Raw genomic sequence first — 22,692 nt, 5'->3', positions numbered from 1 at the left:
ACAGCCCAGAGTGGCACTGGGGACAGCCCAGGGTGGCACTGGGAACCCATCCTTGGTGGGGCAGGAGGGGCTGCGGGGTCTGGCCGTGTCCCAGCCTGGGCAGGGCTCTCCAGGCACACGTGGGAGGTGAACAGCAGGAGGAAAGCAGCTCACTTGAACTGACAGATCGCTGATTACCATGACAAATGGCACCTGCTCTTCCTGAGAATTACCCATTATTCACATTCAAACCTTGCTCTTCCTCCAGAGCCAGGTTCTTTTTAACCTTCCCAGGGCACTGCCCGGGACAGGGGGCAGCAAGGCCAGGCTCAGCTGAGCCCTGCACCCTGGCTCTGGCAGGCTCTCTGCAGTGAGAGCCCACAGGAGCAAGGGGAAGGTGATGAAGTTCATGTCTGAGAGGGAAGGGGATGGATTTCATGTCTGAGAGGGAAGGTGATGGATTTCATGTCTGGGCTGCTGTGGGGCAGTGAGGGGCAAGAGGAGCAGCCCTGGCTCCTGCCTTGCTCTCCCCAAACCCAGCCCTGCTGGTGGTGCCAGCTGGGTGCTGTGGCAGCTGCTTTCACCAGCACCATGCAATGAATGTTAAGGAGTGGTGGCAGGGATTCCCACCTGCCTGACAGCACCTGGCCCCCAGGCCAGCCCATGCACCTTTCTGACACCACAACATGCACCAGCAAAGCAAGGGAGGTGCTTTTTCCTCCCCACAAAATGTCACTAGCAAGAAACCACCCCTGCAGCCCCTCTACAGATGTCAGCCCACCTTAGCACAGATGTCATTTAACAAAACAAGGCACCACTTCACACCTTGATGCTACTAAAACTGTCCCTTACTCACCACATGCCACCTTTGATAAAGTGGCATTTTCCCCCAGAATATTGAAATGACCCACACAGACAAACCAGGGCAGGATTACTGGTTGGTTTTACTCAGGTATTTAGATTTCTCTTTATTGCCAGCTTCAACCATGGTTCAATAAATACAAAATATTAAAAAAATGTCAATAGATTTTTATTAGCATTTATAATAACTATTCTTATTATCATTATTAATAAATATTCCAAACCAACTAAGATTCCCTGGAGATGTCTGACTATAGTTCAAACATGAGATGCACACAGAGTCCCTTATAATATTATATTACATTTGTCTCAAGCTTATAAAAATATATATTGACTTCTCAAGTGTGTATTTACAGTACTTAAGATGTGGCTAATGAATATAAAAGCATCTGGAGATGAACCACCTTGATTCCCATTTGGTTTCTAGTGAGGGGAGTGTTGCAGATGCTGCTCCTGCAGGACTGGGCTCTCCCAGCCCATGGAGAAGGCAAGAGCCTCATGACTTGCCAGAGGCTGGATGGGAAGAGATCAGGGTCTGCCCTTGCAGCTGCAAAACAGCCTTGCTGATTAATTTAATTATACTACTTCCCCAAGGAGAGAAGCTGAGAGGATGCAAGTTAAATTTAATATCATAACAACAATCTATAGCTTAATCTACAAATTTTGTTCTCTTGTGTTGGTGAGGAGCTCAATTAAAAGTGTTTATTCTTGCAAAACCTGGGCTAGGAGGCTGCTTCCATGGAGGGCTTTCCTTTCCTTCCTTGTAGGAGAGAGCAGGGAAGATGATGTTTCCTGTTTCTGCTGGGTCAGAGCCCATCCCAGAGCTCAGCTCCTGTGGGACCCCTCCCCACAGCCATAGCTACTACAGGAGCCACCACCACGGCCACTGCAGCCCAGGGACACAGCCATGGCCACAGATAACTGTGCTGAGGTTCATCCCTTTCCAGCTGGGCAGCATCCAGAGGGACAGAAAAGCAGATTTTAGTGGCCACAAGTGGCACCCAGAGCTGGCCCCTTGTCACACTCCTTATTCTGGGGGCAGGGTCTGTTCTGGTGGACTTGAGGGAACACAATGCTGCCTGCTCATGGCCAAGTTTGTTTTCCAAACTGAGGCACACTGTCACCTCACCACCAAGCCCTAGATGTCTCCAGATCTCCTTGAACCAGCCTGGAGCCAGCTCCTCCAGGAGCAACTTCCCAGCATGGCTCCTGCATCCCAACAGGGAGAGGGCAGAGAAGATCCAGAATCAAGCTAGTTCAGCCTAGAGAGATGTCATATACTTTCCCTAGAGATAAAATGTAAACCCAGAGAGCACACAAATTGCACTTGATCCTTGGGATCAGGCATTTCACTGAATGCAGGGCTTGGGTCACTGCTATTGCTCTTCAGGCTGGAAACAGCAGGATGGCAAGGGACCAACCTGACTGGAATGGGCCAGGCTTGGAGAAATTATTTCTGTTAAAAACACTGACCAAGAATCTGGGAGGGAGCATGGTTTGAACTGCAGAGGGGGCAGGAAGGAGAGATCTTGTTTTCCCCAGTGAGCAATAAAGTGCCCAGAGCATATGCAGCACTCTCCTGGGCAGAGTGGTCACCCTGCCAGCCCCAAGAGGCCCTTCACTCAATCCTCATTCCCATCCTCAGCCTCTCACAGCAGCCAACAGCAGGGTCTGACTGGAGCAGATTTCCAACCAGACTCTGAGCACCTCCCACAGCCTTCATCCCCTATGTAAATCTTTGCCTTTCAGCATTAATAATTCACTTGAGACACTTACAGATCACAATAAAGCCTTACAAAACTCCATACAGAGCTGCAAATACCCATTTAATTAACTAACTCCAAGGAAAGTTGTATTATTAAGATGCTATTTATGTCTTCTCAGGGATCAGGCTGCAGCTCTGGGAGCTGCCAGCGTGCCAGGCAGGCAGCACAGTGCTCACAAAACAAAGTGTGGATTGCATGGATGCAGCCAGCACCATTTCCTCTGTGCTTTACTGGAGAATATTTGGTTTTGTTCACCAGCTGAGGTGTCAAAACTCAGTGAAGTAGCTCATGGAGCAGAAGGGATGCAACTGGGAAAGAGTTTCCTTCAGCACAGATGGGGAAAGTCACCTTCCAGGAGTTGGGCATTGGATGAGAGGCTGCTCTCTAATATAAAAGCAATACAAACTCCTTGTGGGGTTGCTGTGATCTGTCAGGCTGTATAAAAGTCCCCATGGATTCACCAGCAGGATACAAGATACAGAAGTGTTGGCTCTGGATTAAGACAGTGCAAAAAGGTCCATCCCACCCTGTGAACTCAACTACCACATGAAATGGCATCAGTACAGTTTGACTCATCTTACAAACAGTGCTGGGGAGAGCCACCTCCCCCCAGGCACCTCCCCAGGAACGCTGGGCTGCCCCAGGGGACAGAAGCTCTGCTCTCTCACCACGTGTTTGGCAGCAGCCAGCAGTTCCCACAGCCCAGCTGAGACCCCCTGGTTTCAGAGGTGGGGCTGGCTGGGGCCAGCAGGTCTCTCCTCCCCGGGAGCAGGGGCTGCTCTGCACCTTTGCAGACGCGGGCTCACACCTGCACACCCCGGCCGTGCATCTGGATCACCTGGGCCCGCAGGCTCTGGATCCCACTCAGGATGGTCTTCTGGTGCTCTGACAGAGTGATGCCCAGGCTCAGGATGTCCCTGCAAAATGAGCCCCACATCAGCCAGCACACACAACCCTTACAGACAAACTCAGCTTGCAGCCTCCCCCAGGACACAACCTTCTCCCCTTTGCTGATAGGCATGGGTTAACTATCACTGGGTTCACCATACACACTGCTCAAAGGTATATTTACAGTACTTAAGATGTGCTAGTGAATATAAAAGCATCTGGAGATGAACTAACTTGATTCCCATTTGGGAATCATTGCACCCTTGCCAACGGTGCAAAGACAAGAGGAACCAGTGCAGGGCAGCCCCAGCCTGGCACCCTCAGCAATAAAACTGTCATTGCTCCAAGAAACTCCTGAGCCTCAGCTGCTTGGGTAATTCCCAGCCACCATCTGCATCTGGAGACTTGACAGCTCAACAAGAGACATTGATTTAGAGCAGATTACAGGATTAATTATCCACATTCTTGATGTGCATTTCACATCACCTAGACCACCGTGTGCCCCAACACTGACTGCTTCCAGGCCAGGCAGCACCCATTCCACACATGCACAAGTAACAAATCCCCAAGCTTCAGCCCCAGCCAAAGCAGCACTGACCCTGACCAGGCATTCTGGGCTAACAAGAGCCTGCAGCACGCCAGTGTGGGGCAGCTCTGAGCCCACCACCCTGTGCTGCAGCACCACAGGCTACCAGTAAATCACTCTGGATGTGGCTCTGCTCTCTGGCAGGAGCAGGGACTTTGCTCTCACTGCACCCACACACAAGCTTACAGCCAGGAGAAGGGGTCACTTACTGGGCTGTCATCCTGGCCACCGACTCCAGGTAGCAGTAGCCTGCAGCAGTGAAGTTGTCCTTGTATCTGCCCATTTCTATGGCTTCCAGCCACTCACCCACAGAGCTGAACGAGGGGAAGGCTGAGAATGTTCTCTTGGAGAGGGGGATGGACGTGCCATGGGACCTGCCAGCAGAGAGGGTGGTGAAGAAGGAGTGAGGCACAGCAGGGTCGGGGGGGACGGGCACATGCGGTCACCTGGGGCACGTGGAGCTGGGGCATTCTGGGGGCTCCAGGCTCTGCACCAACTTGCTCAAGGCATTGTGGATCTGCGAGAACTTGGGCCTCTGGCTGCGGTCCTTCTGCCAGCAGTTGAGCATCAGCTGGTGCAGGGGAGGCTGGCAGTTGGCTGGGGCAGGCAGGCGGAACCCATCCTCCACAGCCTTCATCACCTGCAGGACACGAGGGGCTGGGGTCAGCTGTTGCAAGGCAAACCAGAGGCAAACCCTGGGGCAAACCCCTGGGGCAAGCCTCACAGCCACTCCTGCAGCAATGGCTGCAGCACCATGCAGCTGCAGGGCACTCACGTCCTGGTGGGACATGTCCCAGTAGGGTCTCTCCCCGTAGGACATCACTTCCCACATGACGATCCCGAAGCTCCACACGTCGCTGGCAGGACTGAAGTGCTGATACTGCACGGCCTCAGGGGCTGACCACAGCACCAGGCTCTTGCCACGCTGCCCAGGCAGAAGGGCAGGAATGATTTACTGGCCCAGCAGGATGTGGCCAATGCTGGCAATTCCCAGGTAGCCATTTACTGTTCATCGTGCCCTGCCTGGCATCACAGGGTGGACACCGAGCAAACGCAGGTGCCATGAGCATGTTTAGTACTAAGAGAAAACTTTTTCCTCAATTTGTTTAAAATGTCACTGCAACTGTATGCTACACTGGAGTGTGAATCCTGAAATATTAATGGGGGAGGAGGAAGAGCTGATGGCATTTTGTACACTGATATTTAAGGAAAACCACCTCACAGCTGGACAAACACAAGTCCCTCTCCCTGATTTGTGCAGCGGGATTGTGGCTGGAGGAGGTGTGGTGCTATGAAGGTCCCTGACCAAACACACTGGATTTCTACCTGAGAAAGAAGTCCAAGGTGCAGAATCCCTGCTCATACCTGAAGAAGGAGATGGGAGCCTAGGAAAAGCATTGACAACAGAACGAGGAAATGCAGCTCACCATGGTGGAGAAGATGGTTTCCATCTTGTCTTCCTGTGGCTGTCTGAACCCCGTGATCTTGCATGCCAGGCTGCTGCTGACGAGGACCTTGTGGGCAGCGAGGCTCTTGTGCACATAGCCCATCTCTGCCAGGTAGGCCATGCCAGAGGCAATGCCCTGCAGCATGCAGATGAGCTGCGTGCCCGTCAGCTGCCCCTCGTGTTTCTGTGAAAGCAGAGGAGGAAAAGCCAAAGGGCAGCCATGGGAACATGGCCAGGAGAGTCCAAGCTGGGCAGACACCCCAGTACTCACCCTGAGGAAGGAGTCCAGCAGGCCGTTCCCCATGTACTCCATCACTATCATCATGGTGCTCCCTGCACAGACAGACAAACAGCACGGTGTCAGGGCTGCCATCACTCAGACCCTGCAGAGGTTACAAATCCAGGTGCCAACCCCTGCACTGCCTGGCTTTTGGGGGAGATAAGGACATTATCTCAGCCAGGTTATAATGAGCACTAGGGCCAAGGCTTCCCTGCCATTCCCAGCTGGGAACGGATTCCAGGATCAGAAGCTCCTTTCATCAGGACTCTGAATGAAAAAAGAACAGCACAGCCCAGTGAAAGCAAAAGCAACCAGCTCAGCCAGAATACTTCCTTTCCTAATAAAACCCCTAGGGTTATAGGGTTAGAATCAGCTCACATGTTCTGGTTTCTTTGGATTTACACAAATATCCATTTAACTGTCTCATCCATAGCCTGGTTCTGCACACGCACTCATGGGAGAGAGCTGCAGCAGTCAGTCTCATCTGTTTTACTGACAGAATCTCACTTCAATTGACTTCTATTAAGAGCACACGTGCTTGGCTGCTAAGCCAGTCCCACTACCTGCACTTATTAATCTAGCTGGAAGCTTTTTATTAATCACCAGAAGGCAAACCCAGCTAATGCATGTGGGAACAGCTGCTCTCTAGGCAGCCAGCTACACCTCTAGCCCCAGCTTACCTCTCCAAGGCAGCAGCTTAAGCCCATTCCTGTCACTGTCATGTTTTCTGAAAAATCCTCTTTGCCCAGGATTCTTCTCCTGGGAAGCTGAGAAGCCTCAGAGAGAAATGAAAACAATAATTTTCTGATTGCTTCTCCTGTGTTTTGCTGCTTTGGAATGTGGTCTGGAGATTGTTTATGCACCTGGCCATTGTTTGATTGGTTTCATGTGAATTATTTATACTTAATGACCAACCACCATCAGCTGTGTCAGACTCTGAGGAGTCACTTTTCCTTATCATTCTTGTTAGGCCTTCTGTCTGTATCCTCTCTCTATTCTTTAGTAGAGTTTTATATAGAATTCTTTAATATAATATCATATCATAAAATAATAAATTAGCCTTCTAAGAACATGGAGCCAGATTCATCAATTCCTCCTTCATCCTGGGGACCGAGCAAATACCAGACATTCCTGCATGGGAGCCTCCTGGGACCCATGTACTGTAGGAATTATTAAAACAACTTGCAATAGCTAATGCAAATCCAACCTGCAACAAAATATTACATACATTGCCTTCAGCTGCACGCAAAGCCCTCCCTCCTCCCTTCTTCCACCTCTGCTGCTGGTACAGCTGAATTTATCTTTAGGAAAACAAATGACAAAGAATGACAAAACCCTAAGCCCACCCCAACACAGCTAGAGATACTGGGTACCCCTGAACGTGCAGCAGCCATGCAAGCAGAAGTGCTAGGGAATGCCATCACAACAGCTCAAGAAAACACCCTAAAGCGGAAAAAAAAAAGCCATAAAAATCCAAACACAAACCTTAGCAGAAATAATAACAACATTTGAAAAAGCACTTGAAAACCAACAAATTCCAGGAAACGTGCTATTCCTGCAGTCCAAGTGGGCATTTTAAAGAAAATGTCCAAGAATAAGAAAGAAGCCACCTCCAAGAAACAATAAATACAACGTATGTTGCATTGTGATTTCAGCGTTTACCTCAGAACCTCGGGTCCCTCCCCTGAAGATTCCCCCCCAGGTGTGTCAGTCACCTCTCCTTTCCCCTCCCAGCACTGTCTGTCAGTCCTGGCATTCCAGAAGGGCTCCAGTGATTGGTAGGTTCAAAGGATGCCCTCTACCCCTGGGGGGCACTGGGCCATCCAGGTGTCCTTTGTCCCTTGAGACCTCCCCTCCTGTACCTGGCTGGTGGCTCCCTGCCCCTTCCCTGCCCTCTCCCCGGGGTTAAAAGGAGCAGCACCCACGGGGTCAGGAGTTCTGCTGGAGCTGGGGCTGGGTTCAGAGGCTGTGGGCCAGAACAAAGCTCTGGATCCAAACCCTCCATCAGAACCCACTCCTTTCCTTCCCCATGGCCCATGCAAGCTTCTCTGGCAGAGGGAAACCCGAGGAGCAGCCCCTGTGATGGGGGGAAGCTCCATCCTGCAGCCACCAGAGCTCCTGCACACCTGGACTTGTCCCCACGTGCCAGCTGGAGCCCCCAGCCAGCCAAAAGTGTCTGTGGGGTGAAACACCACCCAGACATGGCCAAAAGTGTCTGTGGGGTGAAACACCACACAGCCATGGCCAAAAGTGTCTGTGGGGTGAAACACCACCCAGCCATGGCCAAAAGTGTCCCTGGGGTGAAACACCACCCAGCCATGGCCAAAAGTGTCTGTGGGGTGAAACACCACCCAGACATGGCCAAAAGTGTCTGTGGGGTGAAACACCACACAGCCATGGCCAAAAGTGTCTGTGGGGTGAAACACCACCCAGCCAGGGCCAAAAGTGTCTGTGGGGTGAAACACCACACAGCCATGGCTAAAAGTGTCTGTGGGGTGAAATACCACCCAGCCATGGCCAAAAGTGTCTGTGGGGTGAAACACCACCCAGCCATGGCCAAAAGTGTCCTGGGGTGAAACACCACCCAGCCATGGCCAAAAGTGTCCCTGGGGTGAAACACCACCCAGCCATGGCCCAAAGTGTCTGTGGGGTGAAACACCACCCAGCCATGGCTAAAAGTGTCTGTGGGGTGAAACACCACCCAGCCATGGCCAAAAGTGTCTGTGGGGTGAAACACCACAGTGCTGCTGTTTGGTTCAGCAGCAGGCCCAGACAAGCTCAGGCACGTCCTGTCCAGCTGTATTGGTAAATACTCCAATAAACATACCTCTGGTGATGACCCCCTCCAGGCGGATGACGTTGGAGTGGTCAAACTGGCCCATGGTGCAGGCCTGGGCCAGGAAGGAGCGCTGCTGCTTCTCGGAGCAGCCGGCCCGCAGCGTGCGGATGGCCACGGGCAGCTCGCGCTTGCTGGGCAGCTTCAGGCACCCCCGGCACACCTCCCCAAACTCTCCTGCACAGCAGAGAAATGGGTTAAACACATCGCTGGCAGGACTAAGACCAGGGTATCCTGAGCACTGTGCTGCTCCTCTGCATGTGTGCACTCCATGGGCTTGTGCCAGGAATCCAATCAACTCGTCACTCCTGACATCTGAATTCTGTCTTATGTTGCATTGTGATTTCAGCATTTACCTCAGAACCCCGGGTCCCTCCCCTGAAGATTCCCCCCCAGGTGTGTCAGTCACCTCTCCTTTCCCCTCCCAGCACTGTCTGTCAGTCCTGGCATTCCAGAAGGGCTCCAGTGATTGGCAGGTTCAAAGGATGCCCTCCACCCCTGGGGGGCACTGGGCCATCCAGGTGTCCTTTGTCCCTTGAGACCTCCCCTCCTGTCCCTGGCTGGTGGCTCCCTGCCCCTTCCCTGCCCTCTCCCCGGGGTTAAAAGGAGCAGCACCCACGGGGTCAGGAGTTCTGCTGGAGCTGGGGCTGGGTTCAGAGGCTGTGGGCCAGAACAAAGCTCTGGATCCAAACCCTCCATCAGAACCCACTCCTTTCCTTCCCCCTGGCCCCATGCAAGCTTCTCTGGCAGAGGGAAACCCGAGGAGCAGCCCCTGTGATGGGGGGAAGCTCCATCCTGCAGCCACCAGAGCTCCTGCACACCTGGACTTGTCCCCACGTGCCCAGCTGGAGCACCCAGCCAGCCAAAAGTGTCTGTGGGGTGAAACACCACCCAGCCATGGCCAAAAGTGTCTGTGGGGTGAAACACCACACAGCCATGGCCAAAAGTGTCTGTGGGGTGAAACACCACACAGCCATGGCCAAAAGTGTCCCTGGGGTGAAACACCACAGAGCCATGGCCAAAAGTGTCTGTGGGGTGAAACACCACCCAGCCAGGGCCAAAAGTGTCTGTGGGGTGAAACACCACCCAGCCATGGCCAAAAGTGTCTGTGGGGTGAAATACCACCCAGCCATGGCCAAAAGTGTCCCTGGGGTGAAACACCACAGTGCTGCTGTTTGGTTCAGCAGCAGGCCCAGACAAGCTCAGGCATGTCCTGTCCAGCTGTATTGGTAAATTCCAATAGTCTTACAACTGTTGTCTATAAAATTATTGCTGCTCAATAATCCAGAGTAGCCCTAGAAAACAAGGCTGTTTGCTCGTGTTCGTGAGAAGCTGACAATAATTTATACACCCCATGGAAGCTGCTGACCCTCAGGCACCTCCAGAGCCTCTCAGTGTTCTCTCCATGCTCTGCTCCAGTGCATGTTGTGTTTTAGCCCAGGAGAGGAAGAGTAACCCCTGTCATCAAGGGAATGCTCTGGGCCTGGCTGGTTCTGCCTCCTGGTTTGCTTCTTACAGAGCTGTACACAGCAGGGCTGTGAGGGAGGGTTCCTGCAATCCTTGAGGAAGAACATCCCACTGCACAGCCATGCACTCCACAACAGGAGCCACAGAATTCCCAAGATAAAAAACCAATATTGGCTTGACAGCAAAAAGCGTGTAGCTATGAGCAGCTTTATTGATTTGGAAATCAGGTTATTGTTAGGTCAGCAGTGAGACAAACACACTCTCAAATTCCTTAGATTTAAATGTCTTCCTTACTAATTTCTTCCTTGATTTTTCAAACACCAGTTTGCTCATGAAAGGTACATGGGGCTCCTCTGAGCTGCTCCACACTGCAGTTCAGAGGCAACCTCATCCCCTCTTCAATGTCCTCTCCTCTTCAACACTGTCCTTCAGCTGCAGGCAAAGCCCTCCCTCCTCCCTTCCTCCACCTCTGCTGCTGCTCCAGCTGAATTTATCTTTAGGAAAACAAATGACAAAGAATGATCACGTTTCCCACATTCTGCACACAGCAGCCATTAAGGCTCTAGGGTCCAGTCAGGGGATTTTAATTTGCTTTTAAGTTTTAGGCAGTGAAGTTGATGAAAATCGATAAATCATTAGATTCACGTATTTATAAATAGTTTTCATGCTGCTGTCAAACTGCCCAGATGCAGAGAATTGCTGATGCTTTCTGGTCTGCGTGGTGTTTGCTTGGCTGTTCTCAGTTCCTCAGGAAAACACCAGGAATGAGGAACAAAGCTTCTGGATAAAACCCTCAGCACCCCACTGCCATCCTCTGCTGCAGGTGGGGACCCCCAGGACTGGAGCAATGGCCCAGTGGAAGGGGAGCACCCCAGCACAGCCACCACCCCAGGGAACTTGCCTGTCCTGATAATCCTCTCAATTTTGATGCTGGCATTGTCCAGTTCCTTGGCAAAGAGGTGCACAGCCTGCATGGGGTCCTCGCAGGTGCTGGGGTCAATGTAAGTCCTCCTGGTTGGTATTTTAACTGCAGGAAAGGCAGAAAGGGCAGGTGAGAGGGGTTCAGCAGAACTTCTACCCACCCATCCTGGGAAACACCATCTCAGCTCATCCATCTCCTGGTCGGTGGGCAGAACCAATGTGCCACCTTTCTATAAGCATAGCAAAAGACTCAGTTTTAAGGTTTCTAAGATTATTTTTTTTTAGGATTGGGTGAATCCAGCTGCTGTGCTCCATTGCCACAACCCTGGGTAAAGCAGAGCAGCCCCTTTGCTCCAGTAAAGCTCCCACCCTCCACAGCTGAGTGAAATGGTCAAGGCAGGCTCTTCTACTTCTTTGGGGAACAGAAAAGCATGTGTGCACTCCATGGGCTTGGAATCAAACTCATCAGTCCCAACATCTGAATTCCCTCTGACAACTGCTGTCTGTAAAATTATTGCTGCTCAATAATCCAGAGCAGCCCCAGAAAACAAGGCTGTTTGCTTGTGTTCCTGAGAAGCTGACAACAATTTATACACCCCATGGAAGCTGACAACAATTTATACACCCCATGGAATTTAAACACCCCATTTCCTCTGGCACACAGTGACCCCCACACAGCAAGGACAGACACTGGCACATGGAGCTGACAAGCCCACAGTCCTCAGAGAGCCTTGCTGAGCTGGCCCCTGCTCTGGGATAACACAGGGTGACAGCACTTGAGAAGGGAGGGCTCAGGGCTGCTTTGGTGGGTTATTAACAATGATGAATCAGGGATCCCCACAGTCACACTGGCTGTGACAGCTGGGTGCCACTCACAGTGGAAGTACAGCTCCTCATCTCCATCCTGGCTGGCTTTGCTGTACCCACACTGCCTGTAAAGAGAATGAAGATGCACAGCATCAGAACCCAGGACATTCCTCTAACTCAAGACCCTGGCAGGGGGCTCAGAGACCATGGCATGTGAGTCAAAAACCACCTGTGCCTTCCATTTTAGCCCATGGAAACAATTCCCAACTCTGTGTGAAGAGTTACAAGAAACAAGAGTTTGAATAGAATGATAGTGAATTTGTCACTGGGTGGGAAAGTAGAATTTTGGGGGTTTAGAATGGGGGTTCAGGAGGCAAGATGGAGGGATTTGGGCATGTTCTGTCCTTTCTCCTGCTTCTTCTTGTTCTCCATCTTCTGTGTCATGGTGACACTTCTGGATTGGTTTAGAGTAGAGACAGACTGTCTAACACAGGTGATAGGGATTGGGAAGTTATGGTAAATAATGTACACATAGTTCTTAGTAGAAAAAGCCAACAGCACCCCAAGGGCAGGGACTGTGTCACAACCTGACCTGCCCGACAGACCTGAGCAGGTCAGAGACAGAATGTCATGGATAAGGAAAAATAAACAACCTTGAAAAGCAGAACAGAAGAATCCTGACTCCTTCTTCAGCTGCTGGGCTGGGAAAAGAGACTCTCTAACACATCTCGGGGTCATGCTGACCACAGAGACTCCAAGAGCACAGCAGCACCTGGGCAGTAGCTCCTCACCCCAGGTCAAACCCCCCCGGACTACACCTGGCCCTGCTCACCTCCTCCAGACCATCACACCAACCACCAGGGACAGCAGCACCGTCAGCCCCACGATGGCCACCACGGCAATGATGAGGACGGGGCTCTGCTCACTGGAGGCCACTGTCACTGCAGGAGGGAAGCAGAGCCACTCATCAACCAGGTTTGAGGAGAGCACCTGCCTTGGTCACTGCTCCCATGGCCAGAAGAGCTGTGGGAGTTTGGCTGCTTTTCACCATCCTCACAATTCGTGCTCTGGTTCAGCTTTTAGAGCCCAGGCTGGTGGGATCAGTGCAGCAGGCTGGGCAGTGCTGCAGGCAGCACAGACAGAGCAGCACAGCACTCCTGCACCAGCTCCTGGTGCTGGTAATCAGAGCTGAGGGAGAATCCTGTTGATCAGAGGAACATATCAAAATTTATGGCCTTACAAATAGTTTTCTTTCATCACATTAATCCCTTTTCCTCCTGCTTTTGCAAACAGGGGTATTAGATAGCTACATTCTCTATAAAATTTTTATTGGCTTCAATTAATTCTGAAATGTCTTCTGTGTGGCAAATGAAGGCAATTTAAAGCCCTGTTAAACACAATCTGTGGGAGCTGTTCTGAGCCAGCCAGCTCAGCCTTGCTCTTCCAGCCAGCGTGGGGGATTGTGCTGAAGCCCAACATCCCTCCAGCCCTCTCCTGGTGAAATAAGATGCTTTTGGACCACAGTTATGAATGGGAATTTAAAAGGAGAAGTCTCAGCAGATAACACTGTTGCTGGCTGCCTGAGCCAGCCAAGGAGCAGGCAAGCCAAGTGCCTCCTGAGCCAGGACAGCAGCAGGGAGCAGTCATGAGCTAAGCGTGGTTTTGGGCAATCTCAGCCAAAGAGCAGAGCCTGTCCCAGCCTCCTCATGAGAAAGGAGCCAGAGAGCAACTGCCCTCATTGAGTCTTCACGGAGAAGAGACAGGACCGGCTCCCCCAGGACAGGCAGGACCAACCTCATCAACATCTAATGGGAAAAGCAGATTCCTGGACAGCAGTGACCCTTAGACCTGGAGCAGCAGAACCAGAGGAACAAGACCAGGAGCAGCTGCAGGCACAGCCTCCCCAGAGCTCAGCTCAGAGCCCTGCTGCACTTACACTCTGCCAGTGTCTCCACTTCAATGCCAGGGTTGTAGTCTGCAGAGGAAGATGCTCGGATTTGGAAAATGTAGAGGGTACCAGGCTTCAGGTTATTGACTGTCACGGCCGTTGATGTGGTTTTCACAGTTGAGTAACTTTGATCTCTCTGATCCTGTGAAATAATGAGATACCTGAGATGGAGCTGGACTGACAGCTGTGACACAGAGCAGCACGGCACAGCCGTGTCCTCAGCTCTGGGCCCCGTCAGGACAGCCTGTCCAAAGAAACAACACATTCACTGCATGTCTGAGCAACAGAAATTACATGGGAAGGTCACAGGAAATGGCAGATGGAGGTGGATGGCACTATGAGGACATGAAGGCAGAAGATTCGGTAGTGGGGAGCAGCTGTGCCACCCCTCATGGCAACTTCCCCATGCCAGGCTCAGCTGTGGCAGCAGCCAGCCCTTCCCTGCTCCCCTGTTGCAGCTGCTCCAGTACTGGAGCAAATCTGTGAGGATTGGTGAATGGCAGGTGGAGCCCCGAGGGCACCCCAGCCCCACAGGCTGCCATGGGCACAGGCAGTGTCCCCACCCCAGGGTCCAGCACAGGCAGTGTCCCATAGTCCCACATTTCAGCACAGGCAGTGTCCCCACCCCAGGGTCCAGCACAGGCAGTGTCCCCACCCCACAGTTCAGCACAGGCAGTGTCCCACAGCCCCACAGTTCAGTGTCCCAGCCCCATTGTCCAGCACAGGCAGTGTCCCAGCTCCACAGTCTGGCACAGGCAGTGTCCTCACCCCAGGGTTCAGCACAGGCAGTGTCCCACAGCCCCACAGTTCCATGTCCCAGCCCCACTATCCAGCACAGGCAGTGTCCCAGCCCCACAATCTGGCATGGGCATGAGCAGCAGCCACTTGCTGCACTGCTCACATCACTACCAAATGTGTTTCCATTTGATATGTTTCCCTCTTTGAATCTTCACAGTACAAACAAAAGCTTTAAAAGCAAAGATTAGGAACTAAGTTGATATCCATGTCAGCATCAAGAGCCTCATTTCAGTGAATAACTGCTAAACTGAATTTAAATTCTCTGCTCAAGGAGGAAGGTTCCTCATTTCATACCCCAAGTATCATGTTGCTGTAGCCCATTTGCACAGGAATTATTGTCTTGGGCTCCAGCATTTGCCCTCCTCCACAGATCCCTCCTCTCAAATCTATCAGATGCTGCAAATCACATTAATATGAATCAGCTTCAGGGTAGCTTGTTTCTAAATACAGAATGCTGACATGTCACCTGCACAGTGTGCCTGACACACCATCAGCTCCAGAACGAGCCTGGGCACACGCAGATAAGGTAATTTGCAGAACTGTGTCATAAACTGCATTCTTTTTCATTTAGAGCCTTGTCCCTGCTCTGCCCACTGATATTTCTCCTAAAATTCCCAACCTACTGCACCTGTCAAACAGCAGCAATTTTTAAAATCAAGAAACTGTCATAAAAATATTTACTGGGTCTCCTCCCATGTAGAAGGGCCACCCACAGTCACAGGTTTGTGGCTCTCAGTCCTAAACCAGTGCAGACCCCAAGGTCCAACACTCTCCTGGAGAGCAGGCTGGGAATACAGAGAGCATCTCCTCCAGGATGCAGGAACCACTGTGCTGTCAGTGCCTGCCTAGCTGGAGTCACAGATGGATGGGCACACACAGCACCCCGGCTCCTGAGAGGGGCAAGGGAAGGACACAGAGCCAGGGGGCACCAGCAGAGCCCTTGGCAGTGCCCAGTATTGCCAGCCAGGGGCTCTGTACAAATCACCAATGGGATGGGACTGCTGGGGAATAGCCTTGAGCTGTTTGATTTTCCAGCATCACTCTCATTCCATAGTTGTGACAATGGGAAGATGCCAGCAGCTCACATCCCAGGCAGCAGACAAAGAACTCAATGCTACAACTCACTTTAAAAGTTTTTTGACCAATCACACAAAGCAGAAGCACATTGACAGTGGTTCCATCCAACACTATAAGCACAGGTACCTTTGTTTAAACAATGCTTGCTTATTTCAAATACAACACCTGCTTGTAAGCCTTAAAACACAAGGCACAGAGCTCCATTATTAAGGTTAGAACTTCCTAATATCTTGCCAGATACACTTTTCTGCAGCTTAGGGAGTTATTCTAGACTCCTTAATACTTAACACTCATTAAAAATAACTCCTTAAGCGTTAATACACAGACCATGTTCTATTTGTCCTTACATTTCTTCTTCCATAATTTTTCTGCTGACCAATCTCATGGCTCCTGCTTAGCTCCAATCACAGTTCTGCTGTCTCTGAGGCCTGCCTTCTGCAGCTTTCCCAAAACCCTGTGATTTTAAGGATTCCCACACCCAATCCTACCTTCTCAAAGTACTTGACCTCGTACTCGGTGCCGTTGGCAGTCAGCAAGCCTGGTTCCTGCCAGGACAGGGTGACACTCTTCTGCTCCACTCTGTCTGTGCGGATGTCAGTGACAGGAGTTGGCACTGGAAATGCAGAGAGGAAAAGGGCACTGACTGAGGGGCTGCTCCAGTAAAACTTTTCACTTAAACAGCTGCAGGGTGTGTGGCTTCTGCAGACACCAGTCCCCTCTCTCTGAATCAGGACTGGAACAGCTCCAAGATGAGCTGGTGGCCATCCAATGGGAGAAGGTAGTGGTAAAACACAACAGCTCTGTAATCCATGGGCAGCCTGCAACACCCCAATGGAAAACTGGCCAAAATCCCAACAGCACCCTCCACCCTTAGTGCTGCTGAGGGGTCTGAGGATGGGCTCATGTCCTGGGCTCTGAACCCCTGCTGAGGATGTCTGGGAAAGGTAAAACACAATCTTTGATCAGGAGGGCTGGTGGGACACACCAAGACCTCCTGAACCACCTCACACCAGATCTACCCTGGACTGCTGGGAGTTTGACCCCTGCTCTGAGAGCAGGCTGTGCCTCAGGAGGTTCCTGTGTATTTCTGGTCAGCACAAACTCCCTCCCCAACATGCATGCACCCATTTAGTTCAAGATGCACTTGCCAATATTCCCATTTTAAACCAGGTTTGGCTCCAAACAAGTCGCCAGCCTATGCAGACAGCAGCTCACAGCCCTCAGGCACAGCAAAAGCTGCCCAGGGACATTGGCTGTTTCCAGCTTGTCCTACTTCCCATCAAATCAGGACATTTGCTGGACCCACCTTTGTCCCGCCAAGACTCCTGTGGAGAGGAGCAAGTCCCTAGAAAGTAAACTTAAATATCTGTGAAATTTTGTATTTATTACTTAGCTCATTAATCTTTGCTGAAATAAAAAGCCCTCATGCTGTTTTATTCATGGTGATTTGCTCCTTGATTCCAAGTCACTTTGGCTCCCTGTGAGAGGAGTTAAAGGGGCTCCTGTGCAGCTCCCATGGCCCACACACAGCTCCCTCTGCTCTGACCCACCCCAGGGTGTGGGACATAATCCAACATAATCCCCCAACACTTGCATGGGTCCTGCTCCTGTGAGATAAGCTAAGTGCTCCTTACTGTGTTGTATGATCCCCATCAATAAAATATCACCCAGCTGCTCTCCTGTGTCTCTGAATCCTGGAAATGGACTGGAGAGACCTGACTGTGTGGTCCTGACTGTTAACAAAGTCATCAGGAAAAATCCTCCTCACTCACACATGTGCTTTAGAGCAGAGCCCTTGGTACATGACAGAAAAGTAGGTGCCAGCCTCAAACATGTTTAAAAAGCATTAAAGAACATCACACAGTCTATAAAGCATTTCACACTGTGAAAAAAAAATGTGTTTCCCATCAATATTTTAAGCTCTCCTATCATTGCTTCTATTCGAAAAAGCAAACATTAAATTATTCACCACTCTGCCTGATTTTATAAACTCCATTCCACTCTACGTGGGTTTTCTCCTGTTGATTAACCAGGGTAGCAGCAGAACAGGCATAAAACTACAGCAGAACAGGCATAAAACTGCACGTGGCACCGTGTCCTTCCCCAGAACAACTCTCTGCATCCAACAGCTGCACTTGGGCACCAAACACCAAACCGCTGCTCGTGCCAGAGAGAGCCACCTCTCCCCTCCCTCACCAGTTACTAACATCCAAACAGTGATCATGCCTCAGATATCTACATTCCAAAGCAGAGGAGGCACCTCACCAGGCAGCAGGCAGCCCTTTCAGGGCAAAGACCCCAGGAGCTCAGACTTTTGCCCCAGAGCTGGCTCATCCTGCAGCCCCACAGCCCCACAGTGACTGAGTCAGCCCTGGGCATACACAGGCAAATCTACTTTGAGGGACCAAATCCAGCTCAACCCCCTTCTCCAGCCTCAGGAAGGAGGATGCATTCTGGCACTGGTTGCATTATTAATCAGCAGCAGATTTAAAAGCTCTTTAAGGCAGGAGCCTTGTATTCCTGCCGGGAATACAAATGACAGTGGCCTGGAGTGCACATTTACATGGCCAATGCAGCTCCACTCCTGCAGGCAAACAGTTCCTCTCACTCCTCAAACACTTTTATTTAGTTCCATGCTGGGGACAGATTAGAAAAAACACAGTATTAATTTTGCCACCTGCAGACTAAATTGCATCTCTTCTTTTGGCTGCAATTACAAGGAACAGTGGACAATTCCCTCTGGTGACTGCTGGAGGGGAAGGACAGCACGGAGCTGGATTAGAGGAGCAAGATCTGACAGCTAAATAAGGTCTTGTTTCTTGTTTAATTTTTCCTCTGAACCTGCTTATCAGCAGACAGAGCTCCCCTGCTGCTGCAAACGACTTCTGAGACCACAGCATGACAGCCAGTATTGAAGGCAGCACTTCCTGGGCATCCCTGAGTCTCCTTCCTCCTGACCTCTGGCCCCATCCAGCACTGCTGTGGTGGGCTCTAGTGACAAGGGGCTGCAGAGTCAGCACCCGTGTGCTCTGAGGAGCAGCTCCCCACGCTGTCCCTGCCAGCTGTGTCTCTGTGTCCTGCCCACACAGGGTCCCCTCCTTGCAGTGGGGTCTGACAGACAAACTCAGGACACCACCTTCTCCCCACCTTCTCTGCTGATAGGAATGGGTTAACCATCACTGTCACCCCTTGCCAAGGGTGCAAAGGCAGGAGGAACCAGGGCAGGGCAGCCCCAGCCTGGCACCCCCAGCAATAAAAGCTGTCAGTGCTCCAAGAAACTCCTGAGCCTCAGCTGCTTGGGTAATTCCCAGCCACCATCTGCATCTGGAGACTTGACAGCTCAACAAGAGATATTGATTTAGAGCAGATTACAGGACTAATTATCCACATTCTTGACGTGCATTTCATTTCCCTCAGGAGTACACACTATCGAGCAAGGGGCTGAGATTTCCCCCTTCCCCAGGGGAAAAGCTGTTCTGAGCTGTTCTGAGCAGCCAAGGCATGGCTGGCATCACTCACTTGCTGCTTTGCTCCCTAAGAGAGCAGGGCACTCATTGCCCACACCTGAGCTTGTGCCAGCTCAGACCTGGGGGCCCAGGCACGGTGGGAGCTCCAGGTCCCTCTGCCTGCACCAGGCTGGAGGAAAGGCTTCTCATCAGATCTCTCTAAGCTCACCACACCCCAGCCTGCTCTCTGTGCCCCTGGCCCGAGCTCAGGAGGCAGAAGACCTTCCCAGAGCTAAATCCATCCTTGAACAGCAAAGATCCTAATGAGGAGTGACACCTCTGCTGAGGAGCAGTCTGCAGCACAGCATCCCTCAATGGAGCCACAGGGATTATGGTGTGAGGGAAGGGAAAGCAGCAAGGTGCACAAAAAAGCATTTGATCAAGCTGTGGGGAAATTATTTCTAGCAAGATCAAAGTTTAATCTCTTCAGATGAAATTGTTGGCCACTTCTTGCCAAGAGGTACCTGAGGATCATCTGTCTCCATTAACTGTGGCTTGGGAAAGGGTTTTCATGCAAATTAATAATGTAACTGCAGAGGAACGGACAAGGACACGACAAGCCAGAGCTGACTGTCCTTCAGCATAGCCAACAGCACAGGAGGGACCTGAGTGTCCTTTGGCACAGACAACAGCTGAGGAGGGACTCCTGAGCCAACCCCTCTGGTCAGGAACCTGTCCAAGGCATGGGCACTCACTTCCCCTTACCTGAGGGAACAGAAATGGCAAACTGGAAATGGAAGGAGACAGTTACAGTAAGAATTGTGTTACAGACCAGCGCAGGATAGAGAGAAGAAATCAATTTTTTTTGTTTCTGAAGGATAGCCAACATTTGAATTATCTGTTTTAAGGAGGGTTTTTTGATGAATGGGCTGGAAATGCTGCTTCATCAAAAGGGGTTTTATGATTTATAAATTCAAACTGCAGCCAGATCACAGAGCAGACTTGTCCCTTCACAGCCCAAGCTGTCACCACGTTCACTCCTTGTGTAGCAGCGATGGGGGTAAGATGGTGGGGATGGACAGAGACCAGAGATCTCTGGAGCCAGGGCTTGGAAGTTGGGGTTTATTGCAAGGGGCCTGGGTGCAGGGCCCTGCTGGGAGCTGCCAGACACAGCTCAGAGCAGGGCTGAGAGAGGAGAGGGGGAAAGGGGATGAGAGAGAGAGTAAAAGAGGATGAGAGAGCGAGGTTCCCGTTCCAATACCATAAATCTTCTTCTGTGCTGAATATTCTAATTCTCACTGACCAATCCAGTCCAAGATACAAATCCCACAGCATTTACATACAGCCCATAAGAATCATTACATTACCACACTGTGTTCCATTTTAAACCCTAAAAACTCCCCTCTGGGCCCTCCTGCCAAGCCAGCAGGGTCTGCTCTGCCCCTTGGAGCTGCCTGCAAGCAGAGGGTGTTGTTTGATCCCAAGGGGATTCCCGTCAGCTGGCCATGCCATTGTTTTCCAGGTGTTCAGTAACTGAGGGATCTCAGAGCTGCTTTCATTCCCATCTCACTCACAGTTTCCATATTCTCAAAACCTTTTGCCAGGCAATCATATTGATAAGGCTTTCCTGTTTCATCTTCCCCAACAACACCTTGCCTCCCAGAGGGGTGTCAGACACCACATGCCAGAGCAAAGCAGCCCTAGGGGGGGCAAACCAGCGACCTTTCCCCGTGTGTGTCACCCACCTGCTTGCCCAGTGGACACGTTGACCTCGGCGTACTGCTGCCCGCCCAGCGGGCTGACGCCCGAGACGCCGTTCTGTGCCAGCACGCGGATGGTGTAAGTGACGTGGGGCAGCAGGTTCAGCAGGGTGGCCGTGGGCTCCACCAGCCCCGTCTGCTGCGGCACGAAGCCCACGCTGCTGCCGCACTGCTGGCAGTGCCCCGCTGGCACCGCCGGGCACCGGGCACACCACAGGCTGTAGGTGAGGTCGCTGCGGCCGCCCGCGTCGGCCGGGGCGCTCCACTGCAGCAGCAGGGAGGACTGGCGCAGGCTGTACACCAGGTTCCTGGGGGCAGAGGGGGGGCCTGGAAGGAAAAGAGTGTCAGTGCAAAGGTGGTGGGAGAAACGTGGAGGGATGTGGTCCCTGTGGTCCCTGTTCCCTTAAAAAAGGGAAAAAAGCCCACAGGTTTCTCTCACAGTTTGGACCTTGTGGACTTCACCTCAGACCTGGGGCTGTCCAGTTGGACTTAGTTAATTCACTAGAAAAGGAAAAGAAGAAAGGAGATAATCACTTTTGTGGGCTGTTTTAGCAGGAGGAAGAACCTCTTGCCCCTGGCTCAGTTTTTCTCCGCAAGAGCTTTGTTGTTTTGCCTTTTATTAAACCTTTTTTTCTGTTTCCAACACTATCTCAGAAGCCATCCTGCTAATTTTATGCTGTTGAGGGTAGCTGAGCTATCTCAGGTGTGATGGGTTTCTCTGAGAGCTCATAAGACCTGGCTCGAAGAGTAACACATCACAAACCTAAAGGTCCTCTCTGGGAGCAGCAGAGCAGGGGTAGAGCACAGGGGCATGGTCCTGGACAGACACAGCCAGGGGTGGCATGAGGGGACACAGAGGTCCTGGACAGCCACAGCCAGGGGTGGCATGAGGGGACAGTCCTGGACAGCCACAGCCAGGGGTGGCACGAAGGGACACGGAGGTCCTGGACAGCCACAGCCTGGGGTGGCACGAGGGAACAGTCCTGGACAGCCACAGCCTGGGGTGGCACGAGGGGACACGGAGGCATTGGTGGGATGTGGGACAGAGGATCCCAGCTGCAGGGATGTGTGTGCAGCACCAGCCACAGCTCACAGCGTGCATGAGGAGCACCTGGCTGGATCCAGCACCTCCCTGAGCAGCACTGGCCCCAGGAGCCCACTCCCAGTCAGACACTGCCCAGCCATGCTCAGCAGAGACAGAGGGTTCCTCATCCCTGTGCTGGCAGCTGGACAGCATCCATCACCAGAGCAGCTGGAGTCCAGTCCAATTAACTAGAGGCCATTTAAAACCTGTGAATTATAGCAACTAAATGACTGTGCCCCAGTTTATCAGGGAGTCTGCAAGCCTGACTGCACATCTGCCTCACTAGTCTGGGTTGCAGGCACAGCCCCTCCATCCCCTCCCCAGTGCAGCATCACCCCAGCACAGACTGAGGTGAGCACACAGAGCAGGCAGGCACAGCCCTGGGCACTGCAGGACAGACAGAGTGCCTGGGCAGACAGACAGAGCGCCTGGGCAGACAGAGACATACGTGTGCAGGAGGCAGATGGTGGGTCTGAAGGAGACCTGGAGTAATTTGTCTGGCACAAACAGAAGGTGGAGGCTTCCTCATGTGTGAAGCTGTGCTCAGGGCATGGAGAACAGAGAGGGAGACGGAGGGAGAGCTTGTAAAATCCTGGAAGGCAAGCTGAAAGAGAGAGAGGCTGTTAAGGGGAGAGCAGCACAGGATGGATGGGGACACGTCTGATGACTGCATTTCCCTGTTTCCTGGAACCTCCTTTGCTGCCCCTGGCTAGCAGACACCACCCTCTAAGCTGCTTTCCC

At 51.8% G+C, this 22,692-nt stretch overlaps 1 protein-coding gene across 1 annotated transcript in view; it reads right to left on the bottom strand.

Moving 5' to 3' along the window:
- Positions 1-923: 923 nt before the first annotated feature.
- The window catches only part of EPHA10 (EPH receptor A10), a 30,744-nt gene continuing 8,975 nt past the window's right edge, over positions 924-22,692 (bottom strand). Inside the window, exons 3-16 of the mRNA XM_030232785.2 lie at positions 22,400-22,555; positions 20,853-21,194; positions 16,150-16,274; positions 13,775-13,928; positions 12,671-12,779; positions 11,908-11,963; positions 11,012-11,137; positions 8,635-8,820; positions 5,799-5,860; positions 5,508-5,711; positions 4,856-5,005; positions 4,527-4,720; positions 4,290-4,454; positions 924-3,523 (exon numbers count right to left, since the gene is read on the bottom strand). Coding sequence (XP_030088645.2) covers positions 3,409-3,523; positions 4,290-4,454; positions 4,527-4,720; positions 4,856-5,005; positions 5,508-5,711; positions 5,799-5,860; positions 8,635-8,820; positions 11,012-11,137; positions 11,908-11,963; positions 12,671-12,779; positions 13,775-13,928; positions 16,150-16,274; positions 20,853-21,194; positions 22,400-22,555 — 2,144 coding nt within the window. The 3' untranslated portion in view covers positions 924-3,408. The remainder of the gene's footprint in view (positions 3,524-4,289; positions 4,455-4,526; positions 4,721-4,855; positions 5,006-5,507; positions 5,712-5,798; positions 5,861-8,634; positions 8,821-11,011; positions 11,138-11,907; positions 11,964-12,670; positions 12,780-13,774; positions 13,929-16,149; positions 16,275-20,852; positions 21,195-22,399; positions 22,556-22,692) is intronic.

The sequence above is a fragment of the Serinus canaria genome, chromosome 23, assembly GCF_022539315.1.
Source record: "Serinus canaria isolate serCan28SL12 chromosome 23, serCan2020, whole genome shotgun sequence".
NCBI lineage: Eukaryota > Metazoa > Chordata > Aves > Passeriformes > Fringillidae > Serinus > Serinus canaria.
This window is presented reverse-complemented; position numbering and strand designations above follow the sequence as displayed.